The sequence below is a fragment of the Rhinolophus sinicus genome, chromosome 14, assembly GCF_057876585.1.
Source record: "Rhinolophus sinicus isolate RSI-liver-muscle chromosome 14, RSI-T2T, whole genome shotgun sequence".
Lineage (NCBI taxonomy): Eukaryota > Metazoa > Chordata > Mammalia > Chiroptera > Rhinolophidae > Rhinolophus > Rhinolophus sinicus.
In genome coordinates this window covers 954,674-979,315 of record NC_142514.1, presented here as the reverse complement: position 1 = coordinate 979,315, position 24,642 = coordinate 954,674, and the positions used below count along the sequence as shown (strand labels likewise).

General features: G+C 57.3%; 1 protein-coding gene across 4 annotated transcripts in view; it reads right to left on the bottom strand.

The window, feature by feature from the left end:
* The window catches only part of PRKCZ (protein kinase C zeta), a 93,422-nt gene that overhangs the window by 5,101 nt on the left and 63,679 nt on the right, over window positions 1–24,642 (bottom strand). For all 4 annotated transcript variants that reach the window (XM_019712080.3, XM_019712084.3, XM_019712082.3 and 1 more), the window contains 10 exons: window positions 24,217–24,302; window positions 21,264–21,395; window positions 20,045–20,126; window positions 18,474–18,526; window positions 15,816–16,004; window positions 12,613–12,710; window positions 3,182–3,268; window positions 1,597–1,732; window positions 1,299–1,386; window positions 18–137 (listed from right to left, as the gene is read on the bottom strand). In XM_019712080.3, the coding sequence (XP_019567639.2) occupies window positions 18–137; window positions 1,299–1,386; window positions 1,597–1,732; window positions 3,182–3,268; window positions 12,613–12,710; window positions 15,816–16,004; window positions 18,474–18,526; window positions 20,045–20,126; window positions 21,264–21,395; window positions 24,217–24,302 (1,071 nt within the window). The remainder of the gene's footprint in view (window positions 1–17; window positions 138–1,298; window positions 1,387–1,596; window positions 1,733–3,181; window positions 3,269–12,612; window positions 12,711–15,815; window positions 16,005–18,473; window positions 18,527–20,044; window positions 20,127–21,263; window positions 21,396–24,216; window positions 24,303–24,642) is intronic.

Below are 24,642 nucleotides of genomic sequence, written 5' to 3'. Positions count from 1 at the left end.
CGTCCCACCACTGTCACCTTGGAACAGGTAATCCTCCGTGTTCATGTCGGGGTTGTCGGTGATGATGTCGAAGGGCGAGCGCCCGGCCATCATCTCGAACATCAGGACGCCCAGCGCCCACCAGTCCACGCTGAACCCTGCAAGACACAGCCTGTCATGCCAGTCGACCCACGGCCGCCAGGTTGTCACAACACGTCGGGTCCAGTCGTGGGGGCAGCAGAAGTGTAGCTGCGAGTTTGCATTCCTCTGACCAGTGCTGAGGCGGGTGTCCCCACCCTCCCCGGGGGCTTGGCCTCCCCTGTCCGCTGTCCCAGGGATGCGGGTCTTGGTCTCACAGTGGCAGAGCTGTTCCACACCCCGGCCAGGAACCCTCCACGTGGCATTGTGCCAGCCCCCCAGATTGTCACCTGGCCTTTTAACTCGGCATGTGGCACCTCCGACCACAGACATAAAATGGAGCCAGTCTGCCGTCCTTCTCGCGTCTCCTCTTACTCACCTAAGCTTGAAAAAGCCCTCTCTCTAAGGCTGCGAAAATACTGTCCTACGTGTCACTGCTTTGGCTTAATGTTCGAATACAGCGGATCTGTCAGGGACGTATTTCAGGGCATGGGGGAGCGAGTGGGAGGGTGTGACTGCAGTTCTGCATTTCCGTGGCGGCCAGCTGTCCCCGAAACCCGAGGCTCAGGGGTCTCAGCACACACGGATCCCCACACCGGGCCAGGTTCCAGCCACCTGCTGTCCTCCTCTGGCTACTAAGTGACGTCCACCATAGTGGCCTCCCTGGTACCCAGTTACAGGTACTGCCCACCTTGCTTCCCCCACTTTCTAAGAAAATGCTCAGAAACATTTGATGGCATGTCTGCAACGTGCTTCACCAAGAACATGAGCACACAAGTGTGGAGTGTGCACACGTGTGTGCACCAGGATCGCATCTCGGTTCTCAGAGAGAGAAGAGTGGCAGAGCACAAGCGTTTCCAGGGGGGCTGGTCGGCACTCTTCCCACGTGGTTATGGCTTTGTTTGTCCCCCAGCCACACCCACTGACTCAGGACACCCAAACCGCTGGTTTGTCTCTGCTGCTTCCCAAGCCCTTGGGGCTCCTTGATAAGAGGAACCCTGTCCAGTGTCCCCCACCAGCCACACTCGAGTGGACACGGGGCTGCAGGGGCTCGAATGAGGGTGGAGGCCAGATGCGGACATGGGCTGGGAATGAAGTGAGGTGTGTGCATTTCAGGTGTAAGGTGGTCAATACAGCCCCTCCCTGGTGTGGCCCCTGACCCCCCAGCAGCCCCCCCTCACCGTACTCCTCTCCTCGCAGGATTTCTGGGGCGATGTAGTTTGGGGTTCCGCAGAAAGTGCTCGTCGTGTCCCCAGGGCCCAGGCCTTCCTGTGGGGACAAAGTCAGTGACCAGGAGGAAGGAAAACCTCCAGATGCCACAGGCCTCAGAGAGAACCAACACAGGACAGGTGAAGTGGGAGGTTCCAGGGCCTGGGCATCCTGGAGCCGAGGCGGCCGATCAGTCAGCATGTGTGCCCCAGACCAAGCGGGGCCGCTGGGGGGCCAGGGGCCGGGGGCTGTGGGTGGGGGGCCGCGTGCCTTGCACATGCCGTAGTCCGTGAGCTTGATATGGCCGTCGGCGTCCAGGAGGACATTGTCCAGCTTCAGGTCCCTGTAGATGATCCCTCTGTCGTGCAGGAAGTTGAGAGCGATGCAGATCTCGGCCGCGTAGAACCTGGGGCGGGACACCCGTCCTCAGCAGCGGACCCCATGAGGAGCCTGGACGAGAGGCCCGTGCACACAGCACCAGCTGGAGGGGCCGCCGACCCCCACCCTCACACCAGCCGTCCCCGTGTCAACACCCCAGGCGTCAGGGCACACGCAGAGCAAGACGACGAGACACCACCTCACACCCCCGAGGATGGCTCCTGTCAGACAGACAGGAAGCGAGTGCTGGCGAGGACGTGGGAAGCGGGACCCGGGCGGCCTGTCGGCGGGCAGTACAGTGGGGACGCCGCCAGCATGGAGGCTCCTCAAACACTTAAATGGAGAGTGACCATGTGACCCAGCAATCCCACTCCTGGGTGTTCACCCCAAAGGACCGAACACAGGTCTCTAGAGATATTTGCACACTGTGTGCACAGCAGACAAAAGGTAGAAGCAGCCCTCATGGTCATCAACAGACGGACAGACAAGCAAACCGTGGTCCAGCCACACGTGGAATGTTCCTCAGCTGCAAGGAGGAAGGAGACCCTGACACGAGCCACAACGCGGACAGGCCTTGTGCTGAGTGACATTAGCCAGTCACACAGGACAAACACTGTCTGAGTCAGATTGACAGAGCCAGAAGGGAGGGGGGTGGGACCAGATGCTGGGGGCAAGGCTGAGGGGTGTTTCATGGGGACAGCAGTCCAGTTTGGGAAGATGGAAAGTTCTGGAGACCATGCTGAGGAGGCAGGCACACGGTGTGGAATCGCTTCCTGTCACTGAGCTGTGCACCCGAAAGTGGTCAGCACGGTCACTGCATGTTATGTGCACTTCACACGGTTACAAACAAGACACGTGTGGTGGGCGGTCTGCTTGATTTATTACCTGCGCTTCCCTAAAAAGGATCTAAGGTGACCCAAACCCACATGGAATTTTTTTAAAGTGAGGAAATGGGGAAAAGGGAAAACAGGAAAGAGTGAGGGAGTGGAAATAAATGCCCCGCCCCCACCGCCTGTGAGGCCTGAGGGGAAAGGAAGAGGTGAGTGTCCTTTGGAGTCATTTACAAACAAACGGTGATGTCTTTCTCCCAGTGCCCAGCAAACCCCTGCTTTGCATCTGTGTCAAACAACAGGAAGCAGGGTGGCCTGCCATCCACTCAGGCGAATTTATAGTCAGAACTTGTCTCCCCACTTTGGAAACAGAGAGGGCAAAACCACAGCAGCGCCAGCCCACAAAACACCCACTTCTTTCAGACCAGGGATGACGCTGCCATGCTGCTCCTGCAGGAACAGGGTCTGACTGGCTGTGGGGCTCGGAGGCCCCGCCCACGTTCACACCCCCTGAGCGGCCCTGGAGAAAGCAGGGCACACATTTCCCCCGACTTCACCTCCTCCCTTCAGCTCACTGCTGACCTCCCCACTAAGGTTCCACACGCCCGTCCCTCCCCAGGGCCCATGCCCACCTGGCCAGCACCCACCTGGCGTGCTCTTCTGGAAGCTTCCTTTGTCTCTGCATGTGGAACATGAGGTCCCCACCGTTGACATACTCTATGACCAGGAACAACCTGGGGCAGAGAGGGTGATGGAGGCGAGGTCACGGGCGGCCAGTGTCGCCTGAGACACACTCACCACAAAGCATCCTCCCAGGAGTTACTCTTGCTGGTGGCCAGTGACCTGTCTACTTTCACTGCCGTGTCAACTCCTGAGTGGCCAAAGAAAGACACAAGCTGGGGTCAGTAGGGAATGCAGCCCAGACTGGAAAGGGAGGCTGTGGCCGACGCAGAGCTCTGAGCCCGTCATCGAGGTGTCATCCTGGGGACGCCCAGCGACCCTGCCATCGGCCCACTTCTGACCCAGAGGTAGGAAGACTCAGAAACCACAACTTTCACCCACTCGTTCATTTCACCCAACAGATACGAGCTCTCCTAGCAGTGCCAGACCCACCTTAGGGTAAAAAAAAGTAAACACAAGGCAGGGGAAGTGGCCAGAGACCCAGTGGGGGAGGGGAGGCCTCCCAAGGTCACAGAGGCCTGGACAGCGGGAGGCAGGGGGTGGGCAGAGAGCTGCCGGACCATGCTGACGGCGGAGGGGACCAGCTCGGCACATGGGAGGAAACGCCAGGAGAGGAGGTGGCCAGGTGCACAGGCCAGGTGACAACGGGCCGGTGACAGGTCAGGTGCACAGATCAGGTGATGGGCCAGGTGATGGGGATGACAAGGTCCAGTGAATGACCGCTCTGGCCACTGAGTCTGAATGCGCCCAGGGAGGGGACAGTGGGTGAGCGGAGGAGTGGAGATGCCCTGTAGCAGGTGGGACATGGGTGGCTTGGACTGGCAGTGTGGTGGCGAGGAGGGGCCGAGGCAGAGCGGACAGGGCTGCAGGTGGGACATGGTCACTGGGACCGGACACTGTGGGGCTGCAGGCCCAGGAGGGGTCCAGCAGGGCTGATCCGGCCATGGCGAGTCTGGGGAGCAGTCGAGGGGCAGGCTGGGGTCAGGCCAGAGCTGCCGTGACCCTGGGATTTAAAGCACCGAGACCCACTGGTGTCATCAGATACACACAGAGCCCTTCAGGTCTCCAGACAATTTACCACGAGGTTTCTTTCTGGGGAAGATCTTTCTTGCATTTAATAAGATTCCATTTTCAAAATTAAATTCCACCCAATTTCCCAGAAATACCCTGTGGAGGTGGATTTTTAGGTCACGGGCTCCTCTGGGGCGTCCTGGGAGGCAGCAGCTGTGCAGGGGGAGGGGAGGGGGAGCGACGCCCAGTCTTCAGTTTGCACAGGCTCCGCCTGTACCCACAGCACCACCACTGGTTCTCCAGAGCTGCAGCCACTCTCGGCTTCCCGGGTGCCTGGCAGTGGCGCAGGGGGACAGAGGTCACTGGACACTGAGCCAGTGAACGGGAGCTTCTGATTACTATTCAGACCAGAAACAACTAAACATGCGAATATGCAGAGATGGGAAACAAAGCCTCACTACTGAGCAGAGACCCAGACCTGGAGGGTCTGGGGGCGCCTTCCCGGAAGAAAAGCCCAGAGTTGGCTGGGGGCCATTCATCCTTTCTCTTCCTTCTGTCCCCGCCTTCAGAGGATACAGCTGGGAAGGGTCTGGTGGCCTTGACCTTGCCATGGGCAGCCCGCCCTCACACCAGTGAGAGGCGGGAGTACTTACTATCTGGCCCTTCCCAGAAAAGGTTTGCCGACCCCTGGGATAACCATGACGATGACAAACGACAGCTCGTGCAGCCTCACTGACCGTCTGGCACTCTCCTAAGCATAGGCTCTTGTTTAATCGTCAACCAGCAGGAGGGACCTAAGACCTAAACAAAGAAATGCACAGATTCTGGGAAACACAGGGCTACGGTGCCGAAGGAAGCTGAGAAACTTAAGGGACATCTGAAAACCGGGAAACGGAGAGGTAAAGCGAGTTTCCTTGTGGACCAAGAGCAAAGCCTGTCCTGGGAACCTCAGGGAGAACCGTTTCTTTACAGGTTGAGCTGGACTGTAGCTGCCACCTGTGGCCCTAGGTCCCAGGTTACTCGCCAATCCAGGAATGTGTTGAGCTTGCGACACGGATGAAGCCCCAATCACAGCGGAGTGTTTTCGGATAAACCTTAAAATTACCTAATGCTACTGACGCTGCTTCTGAGCAGAGCTCCAGCAGACCCATGCGGTGCTGACTCATTCTGACGACCACGATACGTGAGACTCAGATGAGCTGCTGTGACAAAACGCCCAAACGTCTGTGTCTGAGCGGCCAAAGTTCACCTGCGCCACACGTGATTCTGCACCTGGTCCTTCCATGGCGGGCGGCCGCCTGCAGCCGGGGGTGGTGAAGACCCACACCGTTCACGCGTGGCCTGGGAGTGCCACTCATCCCTGCCCCACTGCCCCTGGGTCACACAGTCTAGTGGAGGCCTGGGACGGCCCTCGTACTCTGAGGCCAAACTCCCAAAGGCACGCCCCGCCCGGAGGGGAAGGAAGCGATCCCTGCGGCCAGGATAGCAGGTTATGTTTCCTCAACACTTAATAAAGTGTGCAAGAAACAGTAAAAAGTAGCCAAATAGCATTCCCCCTGTTTTACAGATGGGGAAACTGAGGCGGCACTGGTAGGTTGATATCTTCCCCAGGACCGCAGAGTTACTGTCTAGGAAGAGCCGACATCAGACGACCTAGTGAATCCAGAACCCACACTGGGCAACCCCTCTTCCAGTCATGTCCCCTCATCACGGGGGTGGCCGTCCCCCAGCGGAGCTGCCGGAGGGGGAGGAGGAGCAGCGGGGCAGAGGTAAGGAGTCGTCCCAGGAGCGATGCTCAGGGAGAGGCAAAGAGGGTCAGGGTGAGTGCCCAGACCAGGAGGAATGACCAGGAAGGCGGCTGATGTCCTAAGAAACGACTGACAGTCAGAAGCGCCCCCATTCCCAAGTGAAAATGCAAACCAGAAACAGGACGAGCAGCGGGACAGACGCGGTCAAAACCCAAACTCTGACTCAGAAGGATCCAGAAGGCGCAGACGGACTCGACAAAGATCAGAGCCAGGGAAGGAGTTCGTGCAGCCCAGCGGTGTGTACGGGCCAGACTAGCCTCAGGCTTCTCCGGAGGACAATTGCCAGGACACCCACAAAACACCGTGAGTGAGGGCAGGTGGGAGCCGGCTAAGCTGGGGCTCGAGTGCAACCGCGAATGTGAAAGCACGCGCGTGCAAGCCCCACGCCTTCCCGACTCAGGAGACCCCTGAGAATGAACTTGAGCAAATGAGGAGAGACCAAACAGCGAAGCTGCTGTGGGAGGACGAGGGTGAGAGCGTTACCACCTAGAAAACGTAAAAGTAGTTCCATTAACAAAAACTGGGAGGCCGGGGGAGGGGTGGCCACCCTCTGAAACACCCCAGGCCTCAGCCGTCTCTGCCGAGAGATCAGTCCAGTGTGACTTAGAATGTTCCAGAGAATAAATGAGGAAAATTCAAAAATCCCATAAAGACTGCACCAAGGGAAGTGCAGACCAAACATCAATATTCATGAAAAAATCCTAAATAAAATATCTGCGAATTGAATTCAAAAGCACATCAACAGAATAATACACTCAGACCAGCCATGGTTTCCCCCTGGGATTCAAGGATAGTTCGACCCTAGGAAAAGACCGTGGTGACAGATTCTGGAGCTGCACTTCCAGGCCCCTCTGCCAGCGGACAGCCCTGGAGGAGACCAGACGGGGGACCAGGAATCAGGAGAGGACGGTTCCCGTTTGCAACAGCTCAGACAGGACCAGCAAGCACGTCCTTGGTCTCCAGGCCTGGCAGACGGCGCACGGCGTCCCTGGGCCCAGAAGCCAGTGTGATGGCCGCAGGTGAAGGCCCTTGTCTGCGGCGCTCCCTCCCCTGTCCTCTCCCAATGCTCTTGCAGCCCCTGAGGCAGGCAGTGCTGCCGTGCGTCCGTCTAAACCGGGTACAGTGGTCTGCTCTGCCCTCCGGACGCCCGATGGCCCATGGTGGCTGGCCCTGCGCTCACTGTGCAAACTCCAGAAGATTCCACGGGGAAGAGGCTTGCCTGCCATCACCAGTCCCCGACCTGAGGCAGGTACTCGCTCTGTCATTAGATAGAGAAAGAAATGAACAGAGGCATCCACTGGATGGCAGAGGGTAACATTACTTCTGTTTATAGATGCTGTCACCACGTACCCCTAAACCCAAGAAAGCCACCTGAAAACTACCTCAAAAGGAGAGGCCCTAAGGCAACAGGCATAGAGTTAACGTCACCTGCCAGATGCTATAATGGAAGGAAAAAACCCTCATTAAAAATAAAAACAACACACTCAGGACAAAAACTAAGCAAGGAAGTGAAAATACTGCACGAAGAAAGCTACGAAATCTCCCCTGAGAGGATGTGAGCTAGTGGGAAGGTGGCCGTGAGCCTGGGTGGGTGGCTTCCACATTCGGGGACGTTGCTTGGTGTCCCCTCGGGTAATGTGTAAACAATACATCCCAATAAAAATGCCAGTTTTTCTTTCTGGAGAGACACAGAGTGATTCTGAAGTCCAGGCGGGAAAATAAACAGCAAAAAGGTCCCCAGAAGCACAAGTGTGACACCAGCAGGACCAGGGGTGTGTGCTCCGTGACTTCCTTCTGCATTTTAAAATTGTGTAAAGTTTCAAAAAAGAAGCTCCTCTTTTGTGGTTTCTGGTATCATTTAATAGTTGGCAAAAGCACAATTTCCAATTTCCAGGTCTGGTCCTGACAGTTCCTTTGACACAGGAGGTCCGTCTGGGACCCACACCCGGCCAGACGAGGCCCATGCAGCACGGCCACGTCTACGCCGTCACACAAGCCGGGGGTGGAGGTGTCACATGCGAGGTCACCTCACTCCAGCGCTTCCATTCCCAGTAACACCCCACAACCTGTCCTGGTCCCAAAGCGTCCTGTCACCTCCAGCTTAGGAAGAAACAATGAATCACGTTCACGTGTGTCGTGCGTGGTCCACAACAGCAGAGGACTCCGTCCCCAGGCTCTGGGACAAATGCCACGTGCCCGAGGGTCCCTCACTGTCCAGGGCTGTGGGATGACTCAGCAACGGCCGTCAGTCCATCACACTTGATGCAGAAACAAACCCTGGAACTTGTCCCAGCGCCCGAGGGAAGAGCCGTGTCGCCCATGACGCCCTCGCGGATGGGCAGCCTGCCAGCCTGAGCGGTCCTGCTCCAGACCCCAGGGGCTGGGTGGCGTTTTAGCCATTTTAGGTGATCCACGTGAAAAGCGAGTAAGGTCAGGGCTTGTGAGCTGCCACCGCTTGTCAGGAGAACAAAGGCTGAGATGACTCAACCTCCACCCCGCTCTGCCACCTGTCACTCCACGTCCGCTCTATTCTGGGTTTCAATGCCGACTGCAACAGCGTACTGCGTGCAGGTCCTCAAGAGGACGGCCCCGGCCCCTCAGGGGCGCGCTCAGTCTGGGGTTCATGGCCCTTTCGCCCAGTCCTGGCATGCAGTCCTGACATGGCCCATTAGCACCTCCCTCTGTTCCCGGAGGCCCCAGGAGAGCCCGATTTTCCTCCGACCCCACGATGAGGAATTTGCCGAAGGTTCCATTGGGCCAGCCCTGCTCAGCTGGCACATCCGCCTGCTGCCACCAGATGACCCAGGGCCCTCCCCGCCCCAGTCTGCCCCCACCCGGGCTCGCTGACCTCTGCCACCTTCACCATGTCCCCAGGCAGGCACACATATACTCTGCGGTCCCTCCTTGTGCCGGTGGCCCATCACTGGGTCCAAAGCTGCGATGGGTAGATGGACACACAGAGAACGGTGCTCGGCTTACTGTCCAGACGCCACTTTGCAGCCAGAAGCAGCTACTTAAGAGTCCAAGTGGGTGCACAGCCCATGAAACTCCCCACAGACGAGGCTATGACAGATGCCTCCTTTGTAAAGGGTCAGAGCACATCCCACGTACCAAGTGGACGTGTAGTAACAAATGGAGTTAGACAGTGAAAGCTCAATGGCAAAGGAACCGTAAATATGCCGGATGGTGGTCTGTCACCTACGACCTGAGATGGTGCTGAAGTGAGAAAAGTCCCATAACCACAGTCTAACGTGGGGTGGGGTGGGTTGCTAAAAACAGGAATTTCAGCCACAATCTCAGATGACCCATTTTTCCTGCAACAGCTTAAATGAACGCAGTTCCCCATCTGGTGGTTTTGTAGTTCGTTTTCATTGGGCTGCTGTTTGGGAACGATGGGTCGTCCGTGTAGGTCTGAGGTGTGCTTTTCCAGAACTCTGGTATTTGTTTTGTATGAACCGTCTGTAGACATGTGGTGCTACGAAGGCCGATAGGAACACTCGGGCAGGGCATGTCACCCCTGGGAGCACAGAACACGGCTGACCAGACGGGCGCTACTGGATTTGGGGAGAACACAGAAAAATCCTTATTTCTCCCCATTTAGAGGCCCCCTCTTACCAGTCAGGCTCACAGGCAACCTTTGCCGGTTCACTGACCAGATTTCTACTGGAGGCCGCCAGTGGGCACCTGGCCCAGCTCCGGGTTGAATTGGTTTCCTGTTGTGTTTGTCTGCTCAGAATATGGTGACAGCCCTCTGGCCCCCAGCAGTGGCCAGAGCAAACCCTCCGCGACGTGATCAGCGAGGCTCCAATGAGCAAAGAGAAAGCCCCATGAGCCCTGCAATGACCCTCAGCTGCCAGGTACGTGGCAGGCACCGGCCAGCGCCTCCAGGCCGAGCCCTGGGCCCTCACCCCCTGCAGCTGCCCCAGCAAGTGCCCCCTTGTATTCCATGACCTGGGTCTGCGAGGTCCGGTGGCTGCGCCGGGAGGGCGCTGGGCTGTGTTGACAGCCAGCCGGGTCTGCCCCAGGGAGCTGCCGGCGCTCAGCCCATCGGGCTCAGACGATGCTCACGGTGCATTTCTCCAAAGACGCGGCGCCCACCAGAAAGGCGCAGAGCAGCAGCGCATGCTAGTTGGCAGTTTACCCTGCGCTGGGCCTTGCTATCAACACTTCAGTGTCTTAACTCATCCCCACAGGAGCCGTACCATCTCTGTACCCAGAAGAGGACGCTGCGGCACAGGCAGGGGACCCTTTGAAGGTCACACCGGTGATAAGAGGGGCTGGAATTCGAAGCCCAGCTCTGGCTCCAGAGCCTCTGCACAGCTGTCGGGAAAAGCTGTGCGCGGCTTTGAGGCTGCCCAGTGGGAGGACTGGTACCGGGGGCACGAGGCCCTCCCGGCACGCCCCTTCCAGGCTATGTTTCCACGGGCCTTTCACTGTCTCAGCCCCTTGCTAACTCAGACAGTTAGCCATGCCGATGGCACACAGACAGCCGAAGCAGAGGACACCACTCCCCCCTCCCCACCTCCCAGCCAGCCAAGCCCACCTGGGCCTGTCCCTCGTTCATCAACAAGTCACTAAAATCTGACACATGTTCACTTTCTATTTGTACCAAGGACATGGTTGCACCTTAAGGGAATCACCCTTTAACACCACAACTGCCTACGAGGTGTCAGGTGCTTCTAAAGGTCACGGACAAATTCTGTCCAAGTGACAGGCGGGGGGGCTAGATGGGCACGTTAGTTACTCCAGCCTGTGAATGTCCAATGTACTAGCTGTAAACAAGTCTCCTAGACGTCAGCTTGGAAGAGCAGTACGGGAAGTGCTTACGTCACGGGGCCCCCCGGAAACACCTAGCGGGTGACATTTTTTACAGTTCTAAATTAACACACCTGGGAACATGTAACAGAGATGCTGGCTTGTGTTCTGGGCAACGGACTGAGGTGCGAGGTCAAAATAGTTCACCCTTTACATCCCCATCCCAACCAGTTCACGCAGGAAAATTCACCGAAACAAAACCAAACTCTGGACTCCACTTACGGAGTAGGGGGCGGGGCGGGCTGCCCTCCCCTGCGTATCCCTCACCCAGGACACGGTGGTCGGCACTGAAGAGGCTTGGAGAAGGAACGCAGAGCAGAGGGCCTGCCTGCCACCGGCCAGCGGGCTGCGGGGCAGGACAGGAGGCGAGCACAGAACGCGACCCTTCCCGTCGTCACACAGCACAGCCATCGGACAGAGTGGAGGGACCAGGGTGCAGCCTGGTCACAGCGACCTCATCCACACAAGGGATCCTATCCCAGAAGCCACTGGGAGGCTACTCAGAGGAGCTCTGAGGCAGGACAATGACCCTTCAGACCCGGGTTTTCAGTGTGACTTAGTTCCAATGTGGGGGAAGTGACAGCCTAGGGCCCAGGAACTGGGTGCCCCAAGGAGGCTGTGGCTGGGGTTCAGGCGGGAGACAAAGGGGATCTGAGACCCACTCAGGAGGTGAAATCAGTGAGGTCCGCGGAGGGACAACCGCAGATCTGGGGGGAAAGGCTGGCTCATCCCAGGTGCTTTGGGCGCACAGGTGACCATTCAGTACAGGTGGGAATGGGACTGAAGGTCAGGGGATGGAAAGGTATGTAAGCCGCTGGCCTGGTGTATATCAGGCATGGAGCAGAAAGGGTTAACACAGCAGCACTGAGGAAGGCCTGCTGGCAAGGGGGGGCCTCAGCTGGAGTCTGGGACCCTGACCGTGAACAGTCCCAGCTCTGAGACCAAACTTTCCCAAGATGACACGAGAGGCTCATGGTGCCCGAATGGCTCGCATATACATAATGGTTTATGCTGAATTCCTGCTTCCTTCTGGGGGTCTGGCATTTGGGGACCTGCCAGGAAGAAGGTGCCCATGTGACCAGCCCCCAGTGAAAACTTCTGGAGGAATCAAGTGTGTCACGTGTGACTCCACGGGAGGGTGGGGGGGGGAGCTCCTGGGCTCGTGCCTGGTCTCTCCCCCCTGCACCCAGCCCCTCTGCTGACTCTGCTGTTTCCCTTCACAGCAGAGTCGTAGCCTTGAGCACGACCACGTGCTGAGCCCTGAGTTCTCCCGGTAAATCAGAGACTGGGGTGCCCCTGAGGACCCCCTTCGCCACAGTCAGTAATTTCTCAAATCAGCAAATTGGGTGAGTTCAAGTCAACTGGCCAAATGAATTCTAAGCAGAGTACGTTAAGTATCGTCGAGTAGCCGTAGTTGAGCCTTTTTAAAGCAGGGAATTCAGGAGGTGGGAAGCTTGAGGGTGAAGCTGTGAGCATTATTACTTCACTGGGCAGTGAGCGCAGCATCACAGAAGCCCACGTCCTGTTCAGGACCCAAAGCCCGACTCAGCGGGATGCTCTCAATAGATACTTTGGGAATTACACAATTTATGTTCAGATGCATGAAATTAGTGACACCAGCCAGTGAGAACAACAAAGCTAGTTGGAGGAACCACAAAAACCCCACATAAGCGACTGGGAGAACCCTACGGCTCATGGCTACTTAGCCTCTACACAGTTCACATTACAAATCAGCAGAATTCCAGAGACACCGGTTTTCTTACCTACTAGTCGTCTGGAAGCAGGAGTGTAGGCCGACCAGGAAAGGGTTGCTGGACGCCTGCTCAAACACGTGCTTCTCTGTCTGTACCCAGTCGATATCCTGGAATACAAACCAGGGAGCATTACGGGGGCTCCCGAAACTTCCCAGGCATCCTGCAGAAGGGAAGTCTCCCACCTCTGCTCATGGGAAAGCCATGCAGGGAGAAAAAGAAATGCCCATTTAGAAAGACATCACTGTCACCAACATCACTGTCACCATCACTGTCATCATCACCACTATCACCACCATCACCGTCACCACCACCATCACCATCACCAGCATCACCATCACCGTCACCACCACCATCACCATCACCACCACCGTCACCACCATCACCGTCACCACCACCATCACCATCACCAGCATCACCATCACCGTCACCACCACCACCACCATCACCATCACCAGCATCACCATCACCATCACCACCACCACCACCATCACCACCACCGTCACCACCATCACCGTCACCACCACCATCACTGTCACCACTGTCACTATCACCATCACCGTCACCATCACTGTCACCACCACTGTCACTACCACCACCACTGTCACCACGACCATCACTGTCACCACTGTCACTATCACCATCACCGTCACCCTCATCACTACCACCAGCAGCATCACCACCATCACCATCACCATCTATCACCATCTCCACCACCATCACCAAAGCCACCATCACCACCTGTGTGCTGGCCTCTGGGCTATAGGTTCTCCATACATGGCCTCACGTGCTCCCCACGGCAGCCTTGGGAGGTGGGTATTATCATCCCCACTTGAGACACGAGGAAGCAGAGGACGGAGGGTAAGTAGAGTCCCGCGTCCGTCTCCCCAGCACCGCTCCTCCCGTAGGGCTGTCTCCCTCCCAACCCAGGTGGGAACGTGGGGAAAAGCTGCAAAGTCAGGTCAACTTCAGAGTCACCATCAATGATTCCACAGCTCTGGTTCCGTCCCAGCTCCACAAAGCAGGGCTGGAGAAGGTTCCTAAAGTTCCTAGGTCAAAGCTCTCATCCTAGGGTCTGGGCAAGTGAGAGGGAAAGGGCCTGTAATGCTGCCTCCCCTGAAGGTCTGGGAACCATCAGCAAAGTCTCACTGAGCATCCGTTCAGCTGGGTCCCTTCTTGGGCTTGGTCCTGAGCCCCCTCTTCCCTTTTCTGTCTGCTAGGAGGCCCCTTGGGCAGAAGGCTTCAAGGCCATCTGTCTATACGGAGGACTCCCAGGTCCTCCTTTCCCCAAGCTCCAGACTTGTTCGCGCAGTGGCTGTGGGGAAATTCCACTCGGCCTCTCCCCCTGCACAGCAGGCCCTCAACAGCGCTCGTGACCAGCCCGCATCTATTCTCCAAAAGCACCCGGTCACCCCGCTGCTCAGGCAGAACACCCTGGTGGGTTGCCGAGCCCCCCCCCCCTGCAGAGATCATGCTACCAGGGTCTCGCTTGGACGTAGGGGCCTCCTTACCGCCTGCTAGACTCCTGGGGCTGTTTTAACAAAGTGCCACAGACTAGGGGGCTTAAAACATCAAAAGCTTCTCTCACAGTTGTGATGCAGCCAGTCTGAAATCGGGGTGTGGCAGGGCCCTAGGAAGGATCCTTCCCCTTTCCAGCTTCTGTGTCTCCGGAGTCCCTGACTTGTCCCTCTGCCTCCATCTGCACGTCACCTCCCGTGTGTCTGTCTATCTCACGTCTTTCTTACCTTTCTCTAAAGGGCCCACCCAGATAACCCAGGATGTCTCCCCAAGCTCCGGAACTACATCTGTAAAGATCCCACTTCCAAACAAGCTCATATTCACACAGTCTGGGGATTAGGATGTGGACATTTCTTTCGGGGGCCACCATCCAGCCCACCGCTGCAGTGGGTCTACACCTGATGTCCATGGCCCAGACTCACGGCCAAGGGACACCAGTGTCTCACACACACATGCACACACTCTGCTCCTGCTCACCAACCCTTCGAGTCCCGCTCTTCTCAAGAGGCCACATTAAATTTCCCCTCTGCCTCGTGGCCCACAGTGGACAATATGAAGATGCTGAAGAGCAACCGAAGCAGTGACTCCCCTGACTGCCTTCCCCTCGGGTCCCACACAAACTTGACCTCACACAGTCCAGGAGCTTCCCAGCCGGCTGCCGTGCTGGGGGGGGTCTGGAATCCCCCAGCAGTGCTGCTGCACCTCCCAGAGCCTCTGCTTCCTCACCTGGAGGCGCCACCAGCTTCCCTTGTGAGCTCAGCACTCAGGCCAGAGGGGCCAGGTGGGCAGTGTAAGCCCTGCACAAATGCTAAAAGCTCAGGTGCAGCCCCAGCTCTGCTCTCCCAGCCGTGAGCCCAGGCCAGGGGAGGGTTGGGGCTCTGTGTGCTGTGCCGGCTCCCCACACACCAAGCCCGGTAGGTGCCAGCGGCCAACAAGCAGCAGCACTGCCAGCTGTGCCTTAGCCTTTCCTCTGCTTCTAAGGGAAACAACCTGCATCCAGGTGTGAAAGGAAAAGGTCAAAAGGACACGAAGGAAGAGGCGTGTGGAAAGAGGCGCAGCATCACCAGTCTCTATGGGAACGCCGGCCCAGAGTGACGGCGCTGATGCAAACCCAGAAAACAGCAGGGGCTGGAAAGGATGCGTGGGAGCTGGGCCCTCGGGCACAGCAGCGGGAACGTGAAACGGTGCAGCTGCCGTGGAGCAGTCTGGCTGGTCCTCTGACAGTTACGCAGAGTTACCCACTCCTAGGGAAAGGCCCCACAGAACGGAGAACAGATACGTGTACACGTACGTTCACAGCAGACGCTTCACAACAGCCCAAAGGTGGCAGCAGCCCAGCTGTCCATCCACGGGTGGCAAGATAAGCCAGCCGTGGCCCAGCCACACGCTGGAGATATCACCCTGACACCCGGGGGCGGACCCTGGACACACGGAGCTCGGTGAGCGCAGACAGACCAGGCCACACAGTGGGGCTCCGCGTACGGGAAACGTCCAGAACAGGCACGCTCAGAGAGGGTGACTGCTGGGGGTGCAGGGTCTCCTCCCGGGGGTGGGAAGGGCCTGCTGCTGGACCCAGGTGACGGGAGCACGTGGCGAAGGCACTGAGTGCCACAGCTGTGTCCACTGAGCTAACACAGCAATGTGGTGTGTGTGACAGCGTGGAGAGGACGTGGCCAGAAGCCGGGCGCGGGGCCCACCTCGTCGTCGTGCACCAGCTCCTTCTTCACCACCTTCATGGCGTACACCTGGTCGTTCTTCTTGAGCCGCACCAGCAGGACCTTGGCGTAGCTGCCACGCCCGATGACCCGGATCAGGTCGAAGTCCTGCAGCCCCAAGCCCTGGGAGATCTTGATCCCGTCCATCCCGTCGATGACCGGCTTGAGGTCCTGAGTGGGAAGGGGCGTGCGGGTTCAGACGGCCGGCCTGCACCAAGACCCCTGCGCCCCAGACCTGAGCCCGATTCTGCTCACCCGTCTGACCCCCAACCCCGCTCAAGAAGTGAGGCCAGACGTAAGGACAGTGCCGCTTCTGATAGGACAGCTACAGGTGGCCCCTGTGGGATGCGGGATGCTCAGGGCCAGCCTCCCCAGGATGGGCTCAAGAGGTGACCACAGGCTCATACATCCCAGGGCCATCAGGGCTGGGACAGGGGAGCCCCCGGCCCTCCCAGGGCCACAGCCAGCTAATGTCTGCAAAGACCTGCCACGCCAAGCAAGTACTGCTGGGAACACACAATGAGACAGCAAGGCAACCTGATGCAAAACAGAAGCTTCCCTCCAGCGAGCTATTTCTGGCAAGGATGTCTGTGGTGGACGAAGGAGGCAACTGAGTGCTCCTGACTTATTCCAGACCCAGAACCACCAGGTGGAAAAATCTAGAAGTCCAGAGGGCGACCTTTGTCGGTTACTTTGGGAAAGCTGTGGCCTGCGGTTTTGTGGACAGGTGGTGAACACCAGCTGTGTGATTATTTTCCTGACTCAGGAGTACAATTTGTTTGTGCCTTACTTGTCACCCAGAGCGGCCGCAGACAGACGCCCAACGGAACCTCTCGGTCCGAAGCTGGTGAAGAACACAAAAGGGCAGAGAGGGTTTGCCTGGCCAGTAGGACAGTGTGACACTGTGCTTTATAAAAAGAACTATGTATTTGGTCTTCCTACCCGTGCAGGAGCAGAGCTCCTAAAACCCTAGGAATTTCCTAAGTGCCAGAAGGCGTCTTTTGTTATGCTAATGGGGTTACTTTTGGAAAGCCCCGAAGTCACCTAAGGATGGGGGCTGGTTGCCAGGGAAACCAACCGTGTGATTGGAGGGTTGGAATTTTTCAGTCCCACCCCCACCTCCTGGGAGGAGAGCCGTAATGGAGCCTCCATAAAAACCCAAAGGACGGGCCCCAGAGAGCTTCCCGGTTGATGAACGCATGGAGATTTGGGGAGAGTGGCCCCTTCCCCACACCTTGCCCTGTGCATCTCTTCCATTTGGCTGTTACTGAGTTACACCCTTTTACAATAGACCTGACGCATTTCTCTGAATTCTGTGAGCAGCTCCAGCAAATTATTCAAACCTAAGGAGGGGGTCATGGGAACTTCTAATTTATGGCAGGTCTGTCAGAAGCACAGGTGACAATCTGACTTTGCAGGTGAAGTGGGGCAGTCAGGTGGGGCTGAGCCTTTCACCTGTGGGTCTGGGGCTGTCTCCGGGCAGTATCAGAATTGAGTTAAACTGCAGGACACCCGGGCAGCGTCCACCGAAAAGTGGAGAACTGCATGGTGGTATGGGAAACACACCAAGGACAAAGAAAGAATAAATACTTTGACGAAAACTGCAACTCAAAAAGCAGCCCTGGACCCGCTCTGCCGTCTGGGCAGACAGTGTGCTGGGGAGACTGCATCCAGAGCAGAAGACCTGGACCCCAAAGTGCCTTGGGGACAGCAGCCTCTGAGGACTCATAAAGGGTGTGCCCCAAGCAAGACCCAGCTGTGACAGCAGCAGCCCGTGATGCTGGAACCAGGCCCCGGTCCCCTCTCCTCATGACCCCGACAGGTCCTCACAACACAGTATACCCCATCCCCAAAGCCAGAGGGCCCTCCCTGTGCCCCACGAGAAGTGCCCGTGGTGCCCACATCTCGATGCTTCAGGAGGCACCAGGTCCCAGTGAGGGGAATGCCTGGCACAGGTTGCAAAAGACGGTCGTAGAAAATGTAAGACTGAACACTGGCAGCGGCAGGAGAACCAAATTACTAGTGAGTCTGGACGGCAACTATCGGTCCACTTCTGACCCTGGGCCCAGAGACTGCCGGCCCTGTAAGCGTGCCCAGCAGCCCCTTCTCACCCCCGGGGCCAGCCCTCCAGCCTTTCCCAAAGCACCGTGTGGCGGTCACCTGCTGTGATGGCTGGAGCCAAGGGCGCTGATGTGGGAACGGCCACGCCAGCGTCAGCGTTGGGGAAACTTGCTGTGTGCCAGATGTTCGCCCTCATGAAAACATGCAATCATCATGCAAACTCGACAGAGGAGAATCCTGAGCTCAGAGAGGTCCCCTGACCCAGGCTCAGCACACGGACCCAGCGGGTGTCACGTCTGCCTGAGAATCGCGTGTAAGCAGCAGCCCTCAGCCGAGAGGCCGCCACGGCTCACATGTTCCCGTGTTCACAGTTCACCTCTGTGCCAAATGAAAGGCTCCATGGACCCCCGCCCCAAATGCTTCCGGGTGCACTTCTGGGCGCCCACAAGACCAGCCCTTGTGCAGGATGAGCAACAAACCCGACGCGTCTGGTCTGCACTGAAATCCCACAGTTGCCCCAGGAATGAGCTAAGAACCTAAAGGACACTGAAGTTCCCATGAGCCACTTCGTACACTCACCTCAGAATCATCTTTGATGCTGTCACGTTTCCGGGTGGAAGAGATATAAGCAACTAGTGAGGAGGGAAAGAAAAAGGGATGTTACAGGTGTGGAAGGAAATCAGCCCAGGCCCAGGGGCTCCCACAGCCCGTCACCCCTCGGCAGACGGGCCGCGGCCTGGCCTGGCCGCGCCAGCAGTGCTCAGGGCAAGTGCAGGGGACAGCCACATGAACCTAACGGGTCTGCAGAAATGCCGCTCCCTGGGCCACAGCCACAGCCGCTGACTGACCGCTTGGGGGTGGGGCCTGGGAACCTGCATGTGTAACAAGTTTCCCTAATGATTCTTCTGGAAGGAAGTATCATATAAGATTTTGGTGTCTAGCCGTCCAGCCTTTGTTCTTACAGTACGCGTGTGTAGATGGATGGTGAGCACATGGGTATGTGGGTGGGTGGGTAACTGTTTATTAGGAATCTCCTTTGTGTGAGGTGCCAAGTGCTCTATGTGCCGTGGTCTCACTTCACACTTCGAGAGCTCCCAGGGATGGAACCCACACTTGCCAAGCAAGAATTAGGGCTCTGGGGCGAACAGGTGGCTCAGCTGGTTAGAGCGAAAGCTCTGGGCAATGGGGCTGCCAGTTCGATTCCCACATGGGCCAGCGAGCTGCGCCCTCTGCAACTAGAATGGAGTCAATGAGCTGCCGCTGAGCTTCTGGGAGGCCACATGGCTCAGTTGGTTGCAGCGCGGGCTCTCAACCACAAGGTTGCTGGTTCAACTCCTGCAAGGGATGGTGGGCTGCACCTCCTGCCACTAACAACAGTGATTGGACCTGGAGCTGAGCTGAGCTGTGCCCTCCACAACTAAGATTGAAAAGACAACAACTTGACTTGGATGGAGTTGATGAGTCCTGGGAAAAACACACTACTATTACCCCAAAAAAAAAAAAGTCCTGGAAATACACACTGTTCCCCAATAAAGTCCTGTTCCCCTTCCCCAATAAAATCTATAAAAAAATAAATAAATAAATAAAAAGAATTAGGGCTCTCACATACCTCTGTACTAGCCCCCAAACTTTGGAAGCTTAAAGCTGGGCCATCAGTAAAAATGGTATTCAAAATCGCTCTCCAAATGCTTCTTAGCATTAAAAAAGTCTCTCCCCACAAAAAACAAAAAAATCCCACCAAAGCCCAGGACCACCCAGCAGCGGGCCCTGGGCACTGAGGGCCACCCAGCAGGCCTTTCTTTCCGGGGATCAGCAGCAGCCGGTGTATTTGTGGGCAGGGCTGGCATGGCCGGTGTGGCTTCTAGAAGTCCAGAAGTTGGTACAGAGGGAAGATCCTACCCGGACTCCCATGGCAGGAACTCAGAGATGTGGGCCCCAGGGAAGGCCCCCCGCCCCAACTGTCTCTGCTCAGGGCCCTGGCATGTGTGTGCCTCCCAGCCCCTCTGGGAAGCGGCCACGCATGCTGACTTTGACCCTTGGAAAGCAGATGGGGCTGGAAAGGACTAGTGGTCTGGAAGGGGAGCAAGCAGGCAGGTGCCACAGGGCAAGGAGAGCCTGGGCTTCTCCAGCGGGAAGGAAGCAGCCCCTACTTCCATCAGTGTCCTCAGAAGGAAGGTCCACGTCGTCGTCCTTGTCACCTCCTGCAGGTTCTTGCGCAGGCATGACAGAATCCTGTGGAGAGATTGGGCCTTACTCAGTGACCGAACAGGTGTCACAGTGTAGCTTCTGGAGACACCTCTTGTGACATATACATTGTAACACATATCCCATACAAATACAACTGTCACATTCCTCAGGCAGAGGTGACCACTCAGCACGACGGGTGGAGACTCCCAGCAGACGCTTTACAAAACGGCTGTGTTTGCACCACGCTTGGTCATATCCCCTGCCCCCCCACCACATCTGGACATGTCAGCACCCTGGCAACGAGCCCCGCCTCCCGGCTCGCGGGCTTCCATGCGCTGACTCATAATCGAGGCCGCTCCCTATTGGTGGACATCTGGGTCCCAGCGTGGGGGTCCCTTAGCCCTGGTGACAGAGTTCCGGGCTGGCCTCATTTCTTAGGCTGCCTGGACCCAGGGTGCCCGAGGGTCTGTGTGCCTTTCCGGTCCTTGGCAGCCACAGCTGAAGGGACCCCGAGAAAAGCACGGAATTCACCCACCAGCCTGAATGGGGCCCCATGTGCCTGTGCCCCAGCAGGGTCGGGGGTACCCCATGTGCCTGTGCCCAGCAGTGTCGGGGGCCCCCATGTGCCTGTACCCAGCACTGTCAGGGTGGCACCCCATGTGCCTGTGCCCAGCAGTGTCGGGGGCCCCCATGTGCCTGTACCCAGCACTGTCAGGGTGGCACCCCATGTGCCTCTGCCCAGCAGTGTCGGGGGGACCCCATGTGTCCCAGCAGTGTTAGGGGGTGGCACCCCAGACCCACAGTGTGCCATCCTTGTCCACGCTACGGCAGATGCAAGTAAGTCAACAACGTCCTACATGGCTGGAGGCTTCACACCCACGGTCCCGGCTGGTGAGGGCGGCACACGGCCGGGCCCCTCAACTTTCTGAACAGCTTCACGACTGGTGAGGACGAGTTATGGCTTAACACCGGCCTGGCTCTGAGCAGCAGAGGGCACGGGCCCCCCAAGAGCGTGGGGGCTCTCAGGGATGGGAAGAGGGGTCCTGTCCCAGACCGAGGGCGTGGGCCATCACGCTGAGCCCACAGGGCCCCTTCCCTTGTCCAGCCAGTGGCAGGGACAGTATCAGTGTCAGGACCTCACCAGGGGTCCCCAGGCGGCCCCCCCCACTGGCTCACACTCACCATATGCCTGTTGCAGGTCAGCGGGACGAGGACGTGGCAGCGTTTATGGACCAGCAGTTTGCAGTTGATGCACTTGTAACCATGCCTCGCGAGACCCCATATCCTTTCGCTGCACTGGCCACAGTAAGCTCTCTGTGAGTGACAATAGTAGCCATCAAGCCAGGGCCCCGGCGCTCCCCAAAGCCCGCACCTCACTGAGGGACCCAGCTCAGCACTGTGACACAGGTACCTGCCCCGATTTTCTCAAAAGATGACATAGAGCTGGGACAAGAGGTGGCCCGGTCCCCTTGTCATATCCAGCACCAGGCCCTGCCTGGGCTCAGGAGCCCCCACTTGGGTCCATCCCAAGGTTGGGGAGAACTGTGGCTCCTCTGGCTCCTGATCTGTGTGAGGGGCAAAGGGAGGACCGTCAGACAGGGTGACGAAGTCCCCTCCATGGCAAGGCCCCCTTATATGTTGGGGGCGGATTGTAGCTCCTGCCAGGCTGAGTGAGGAACAACCACGGGGTCCTGTCTGGCTGGAGTGAGCCAGGCTGAGAAGAGTCAGGGGGCAGCCCCTGGCCTGACCCTTATCCAAACATCTCACCCAAACGAGGACCACAAAGAAAATGACTCTGCCTGGCATTCTGTCAGGTGATAATTCTGAACTGCTATAGGGCAGGATGCAATTAGCTCGGCAATTTTATCAATATGTTTATATATTTTAGTGATTCCGTGGTTCTAAACAGCCTGAAGTTAGTGGTAATTATCAGCTTGTCTGGTGGTCCTGATGGCTGAGTGTTTCAAAGCTTGTGATGAACGTTGAGAACTGGCCACACATTTGCTCATCTGCTCCCTGGGGGGTGGGGGTGGTGGTCAGTCATCCGTTACCCGGCACATTTGCACGTCCACAGGTACCTGGGTTTCCCAATTAGAATTTTTATCCAGCCGTGGCTCATTTACATATTTTAGATGCCCTTTTGAAATTTTTTACAAATTCCTTTCTTTGAGAAAGTCCCAAATTACACCTGGAGAAGAATTAAAAAGAATCCACCAGCAGACTGAACTGAGCTCATTTAAGAAAACTGATGGAATCCCACCCTGTGTGGGCCTGGGGTATGGCCGAGCGGACGGACCAACGCGCCAGCCGTCACAGGATTTCACAGGACATGCCTGCTGGCGGGCCAACGGCACCGAGAAGCCGATGTCTCATTGGGGTAGGGACGGGGCTGTAGGGGTGTCCCCGTCGAGTCTCCACTTCTCCATGGGGAGGAAAAGCCTCTGCCCACTGCGTCTGAGGAGGGGGCAGCAGGAGGGGCGAGCGAGGCGTGTCAGAGTCTGTATCTAACAATCAGAGAAAGGGGTTTTGCTCCTAAAACCTGAGGGTGGGAAAGTCCAGGCCCCTCTGCTGCTGGGCCCTGGCTGCCGCACTGGGCGGGTAGGCTTTGCCTTGGGCCAGTGAGAGAGCCGGTAATGCAAGTCATGGCATTGCACTGGAGGCCGGCAGGGGGGCAGGGCTCCAGAACCCTCTCTGATATCCTGAATGGACGGACATCTGAGCCTACGCAGAAAGGAAGGGCAAGCAGGGGCTCCGAGGACGTGGGGAGGGCAGCCGGCTGGGCCCCCAGCACGAGGCCCTCAGGTGAGCACGCTGGCTGCTGTGCTGGTGCAGTGGTGTCCCCCAGGCTCATATGCACCCAGAACCTCAGAGTGGGACCTTATCTGGAAAAAGCATCTTTGTAGGTGTAGTTAGTGAACACGAGCTTGTACTGATGGTGTGGCCTCATAGTAACGTGTCCTCTGAGGGCACAGAGACCCAGAGAGGGGAGGGCACGTGAAGACAGGCGGCTCAGAGCACAGCAGCAACAAAACTAGGAATGCCGGCAACACAGAAGGTAGGAAGCAGCAGGAAGGACGCTCCTGGGAGCCACGAAAGGGAGTGGCCCTGCCGACACCATGGTTTTGCACTTCCAACCTCCAGACTGTGAGAGAATGAATTTCTGTTCTAAGCCCCCAGTTTGTGGTGCTTTGTTCCAGCAGCCCCGGGACACTCTTGGTCCTCGGCCACCGAGGCGCCTGCTGACACTTCCCCTTCCAGAGGGACATGGAACAGCCAGGTGAATCACATCATTTCTAGAGATATAAAAGCATCATGAAGAGAAACACTGGGAACTAAGCTCAAGTGCCCTTCACAAAGGGCCAGGTGGTGGGACCATGTGGTGGCAGAGCCTGGCGGGCTGTGTGGGGCTTCTGGGGTTCACAGGAGAACTTCCGCCACAGCCACACTGTGTGCAGTACAGCACGTACCCTAGTGTTACCTACCAAATGCTGTCCGACTACTGGACATGAGCAGGCGGGACCTCAGCGTCACGGCACCCTGACCAAGGATTGCATAACCAGGAGGCTGGGGGTACCTGACCAGACTGCATTTGTCACGCAGCACCATCTGGGAATGACCTGAGCTGGAAACTTGACGGGCTCAGGAGGCCTTGTGAAGGCTCATTCGTGACGGAGAGAAAGTCTTTCTGTACCCAGTTTGGGACAGTCTCTCTGCTGTGTGCTGAACAAAGCCTGGCCCACTCGTAGCAGGAAGTGCTTCCCCTCTTTTCTCTTCTCTTTTAAAGTGACACTCAGCAAACAGCACTTGGCATTCAGTATTTGGCACACAGTACTCAGCATTCCGCACACACTACTTGGCACAGCACTAAGCACACAGCACTTAGCACTCAGCACACAGCACTAGGCAACAGCACTCGGCACTCAGCATACAGCATTCAGCACTAAGCACACACTACTTACCACACAGCACTCAGCATACAATACTCAGCATTCAGTATACAGCACTGGACACAGGACACAGTACTCAGCACTCAGTACTTAGCACAAAGCACTTGACACTCGGCACACAGCACTGGGCACACAGTATACAGCATGCGACAGCCCACGAGCCCAAATCCCAAGGCAGCAGCACTCACCCTGTTAAAGCGCTTGGCTTGGAAGAGATGGCCGTTGGCGCGGTACAGCTTCCTCCATCTTCTGGCTCCGCGGCGGTAGATGGATTCTGTAAAGGATATGAGAAAGGTGTGAAGAAACACGCCTAGCGCCCGCTGGCCCCACTCCACAGGTGCCTTTGGGACAGGCTGCTCCCGTCCAGGTGGCTGGAGCCGAAACAACAGCACCCCCAGCGGCGGGCCCCTCTCTGTCTCTCCTCACAGGATCCCCACGTCACAGTGTGGGTGGGGAGGATGGACACAGCAGCCAGGACGGCCGCAAGGACGGCCACCCACCCAGGGGCCGGCTGTAGGGTCACCCGAGGCCCCTGTGCTGTCCCACTCGTCTTCCCACGCACCCCCTTCCCTCCGGTATGAAAACAGGCCCCCTTCTCCACACAGACTCGGTTC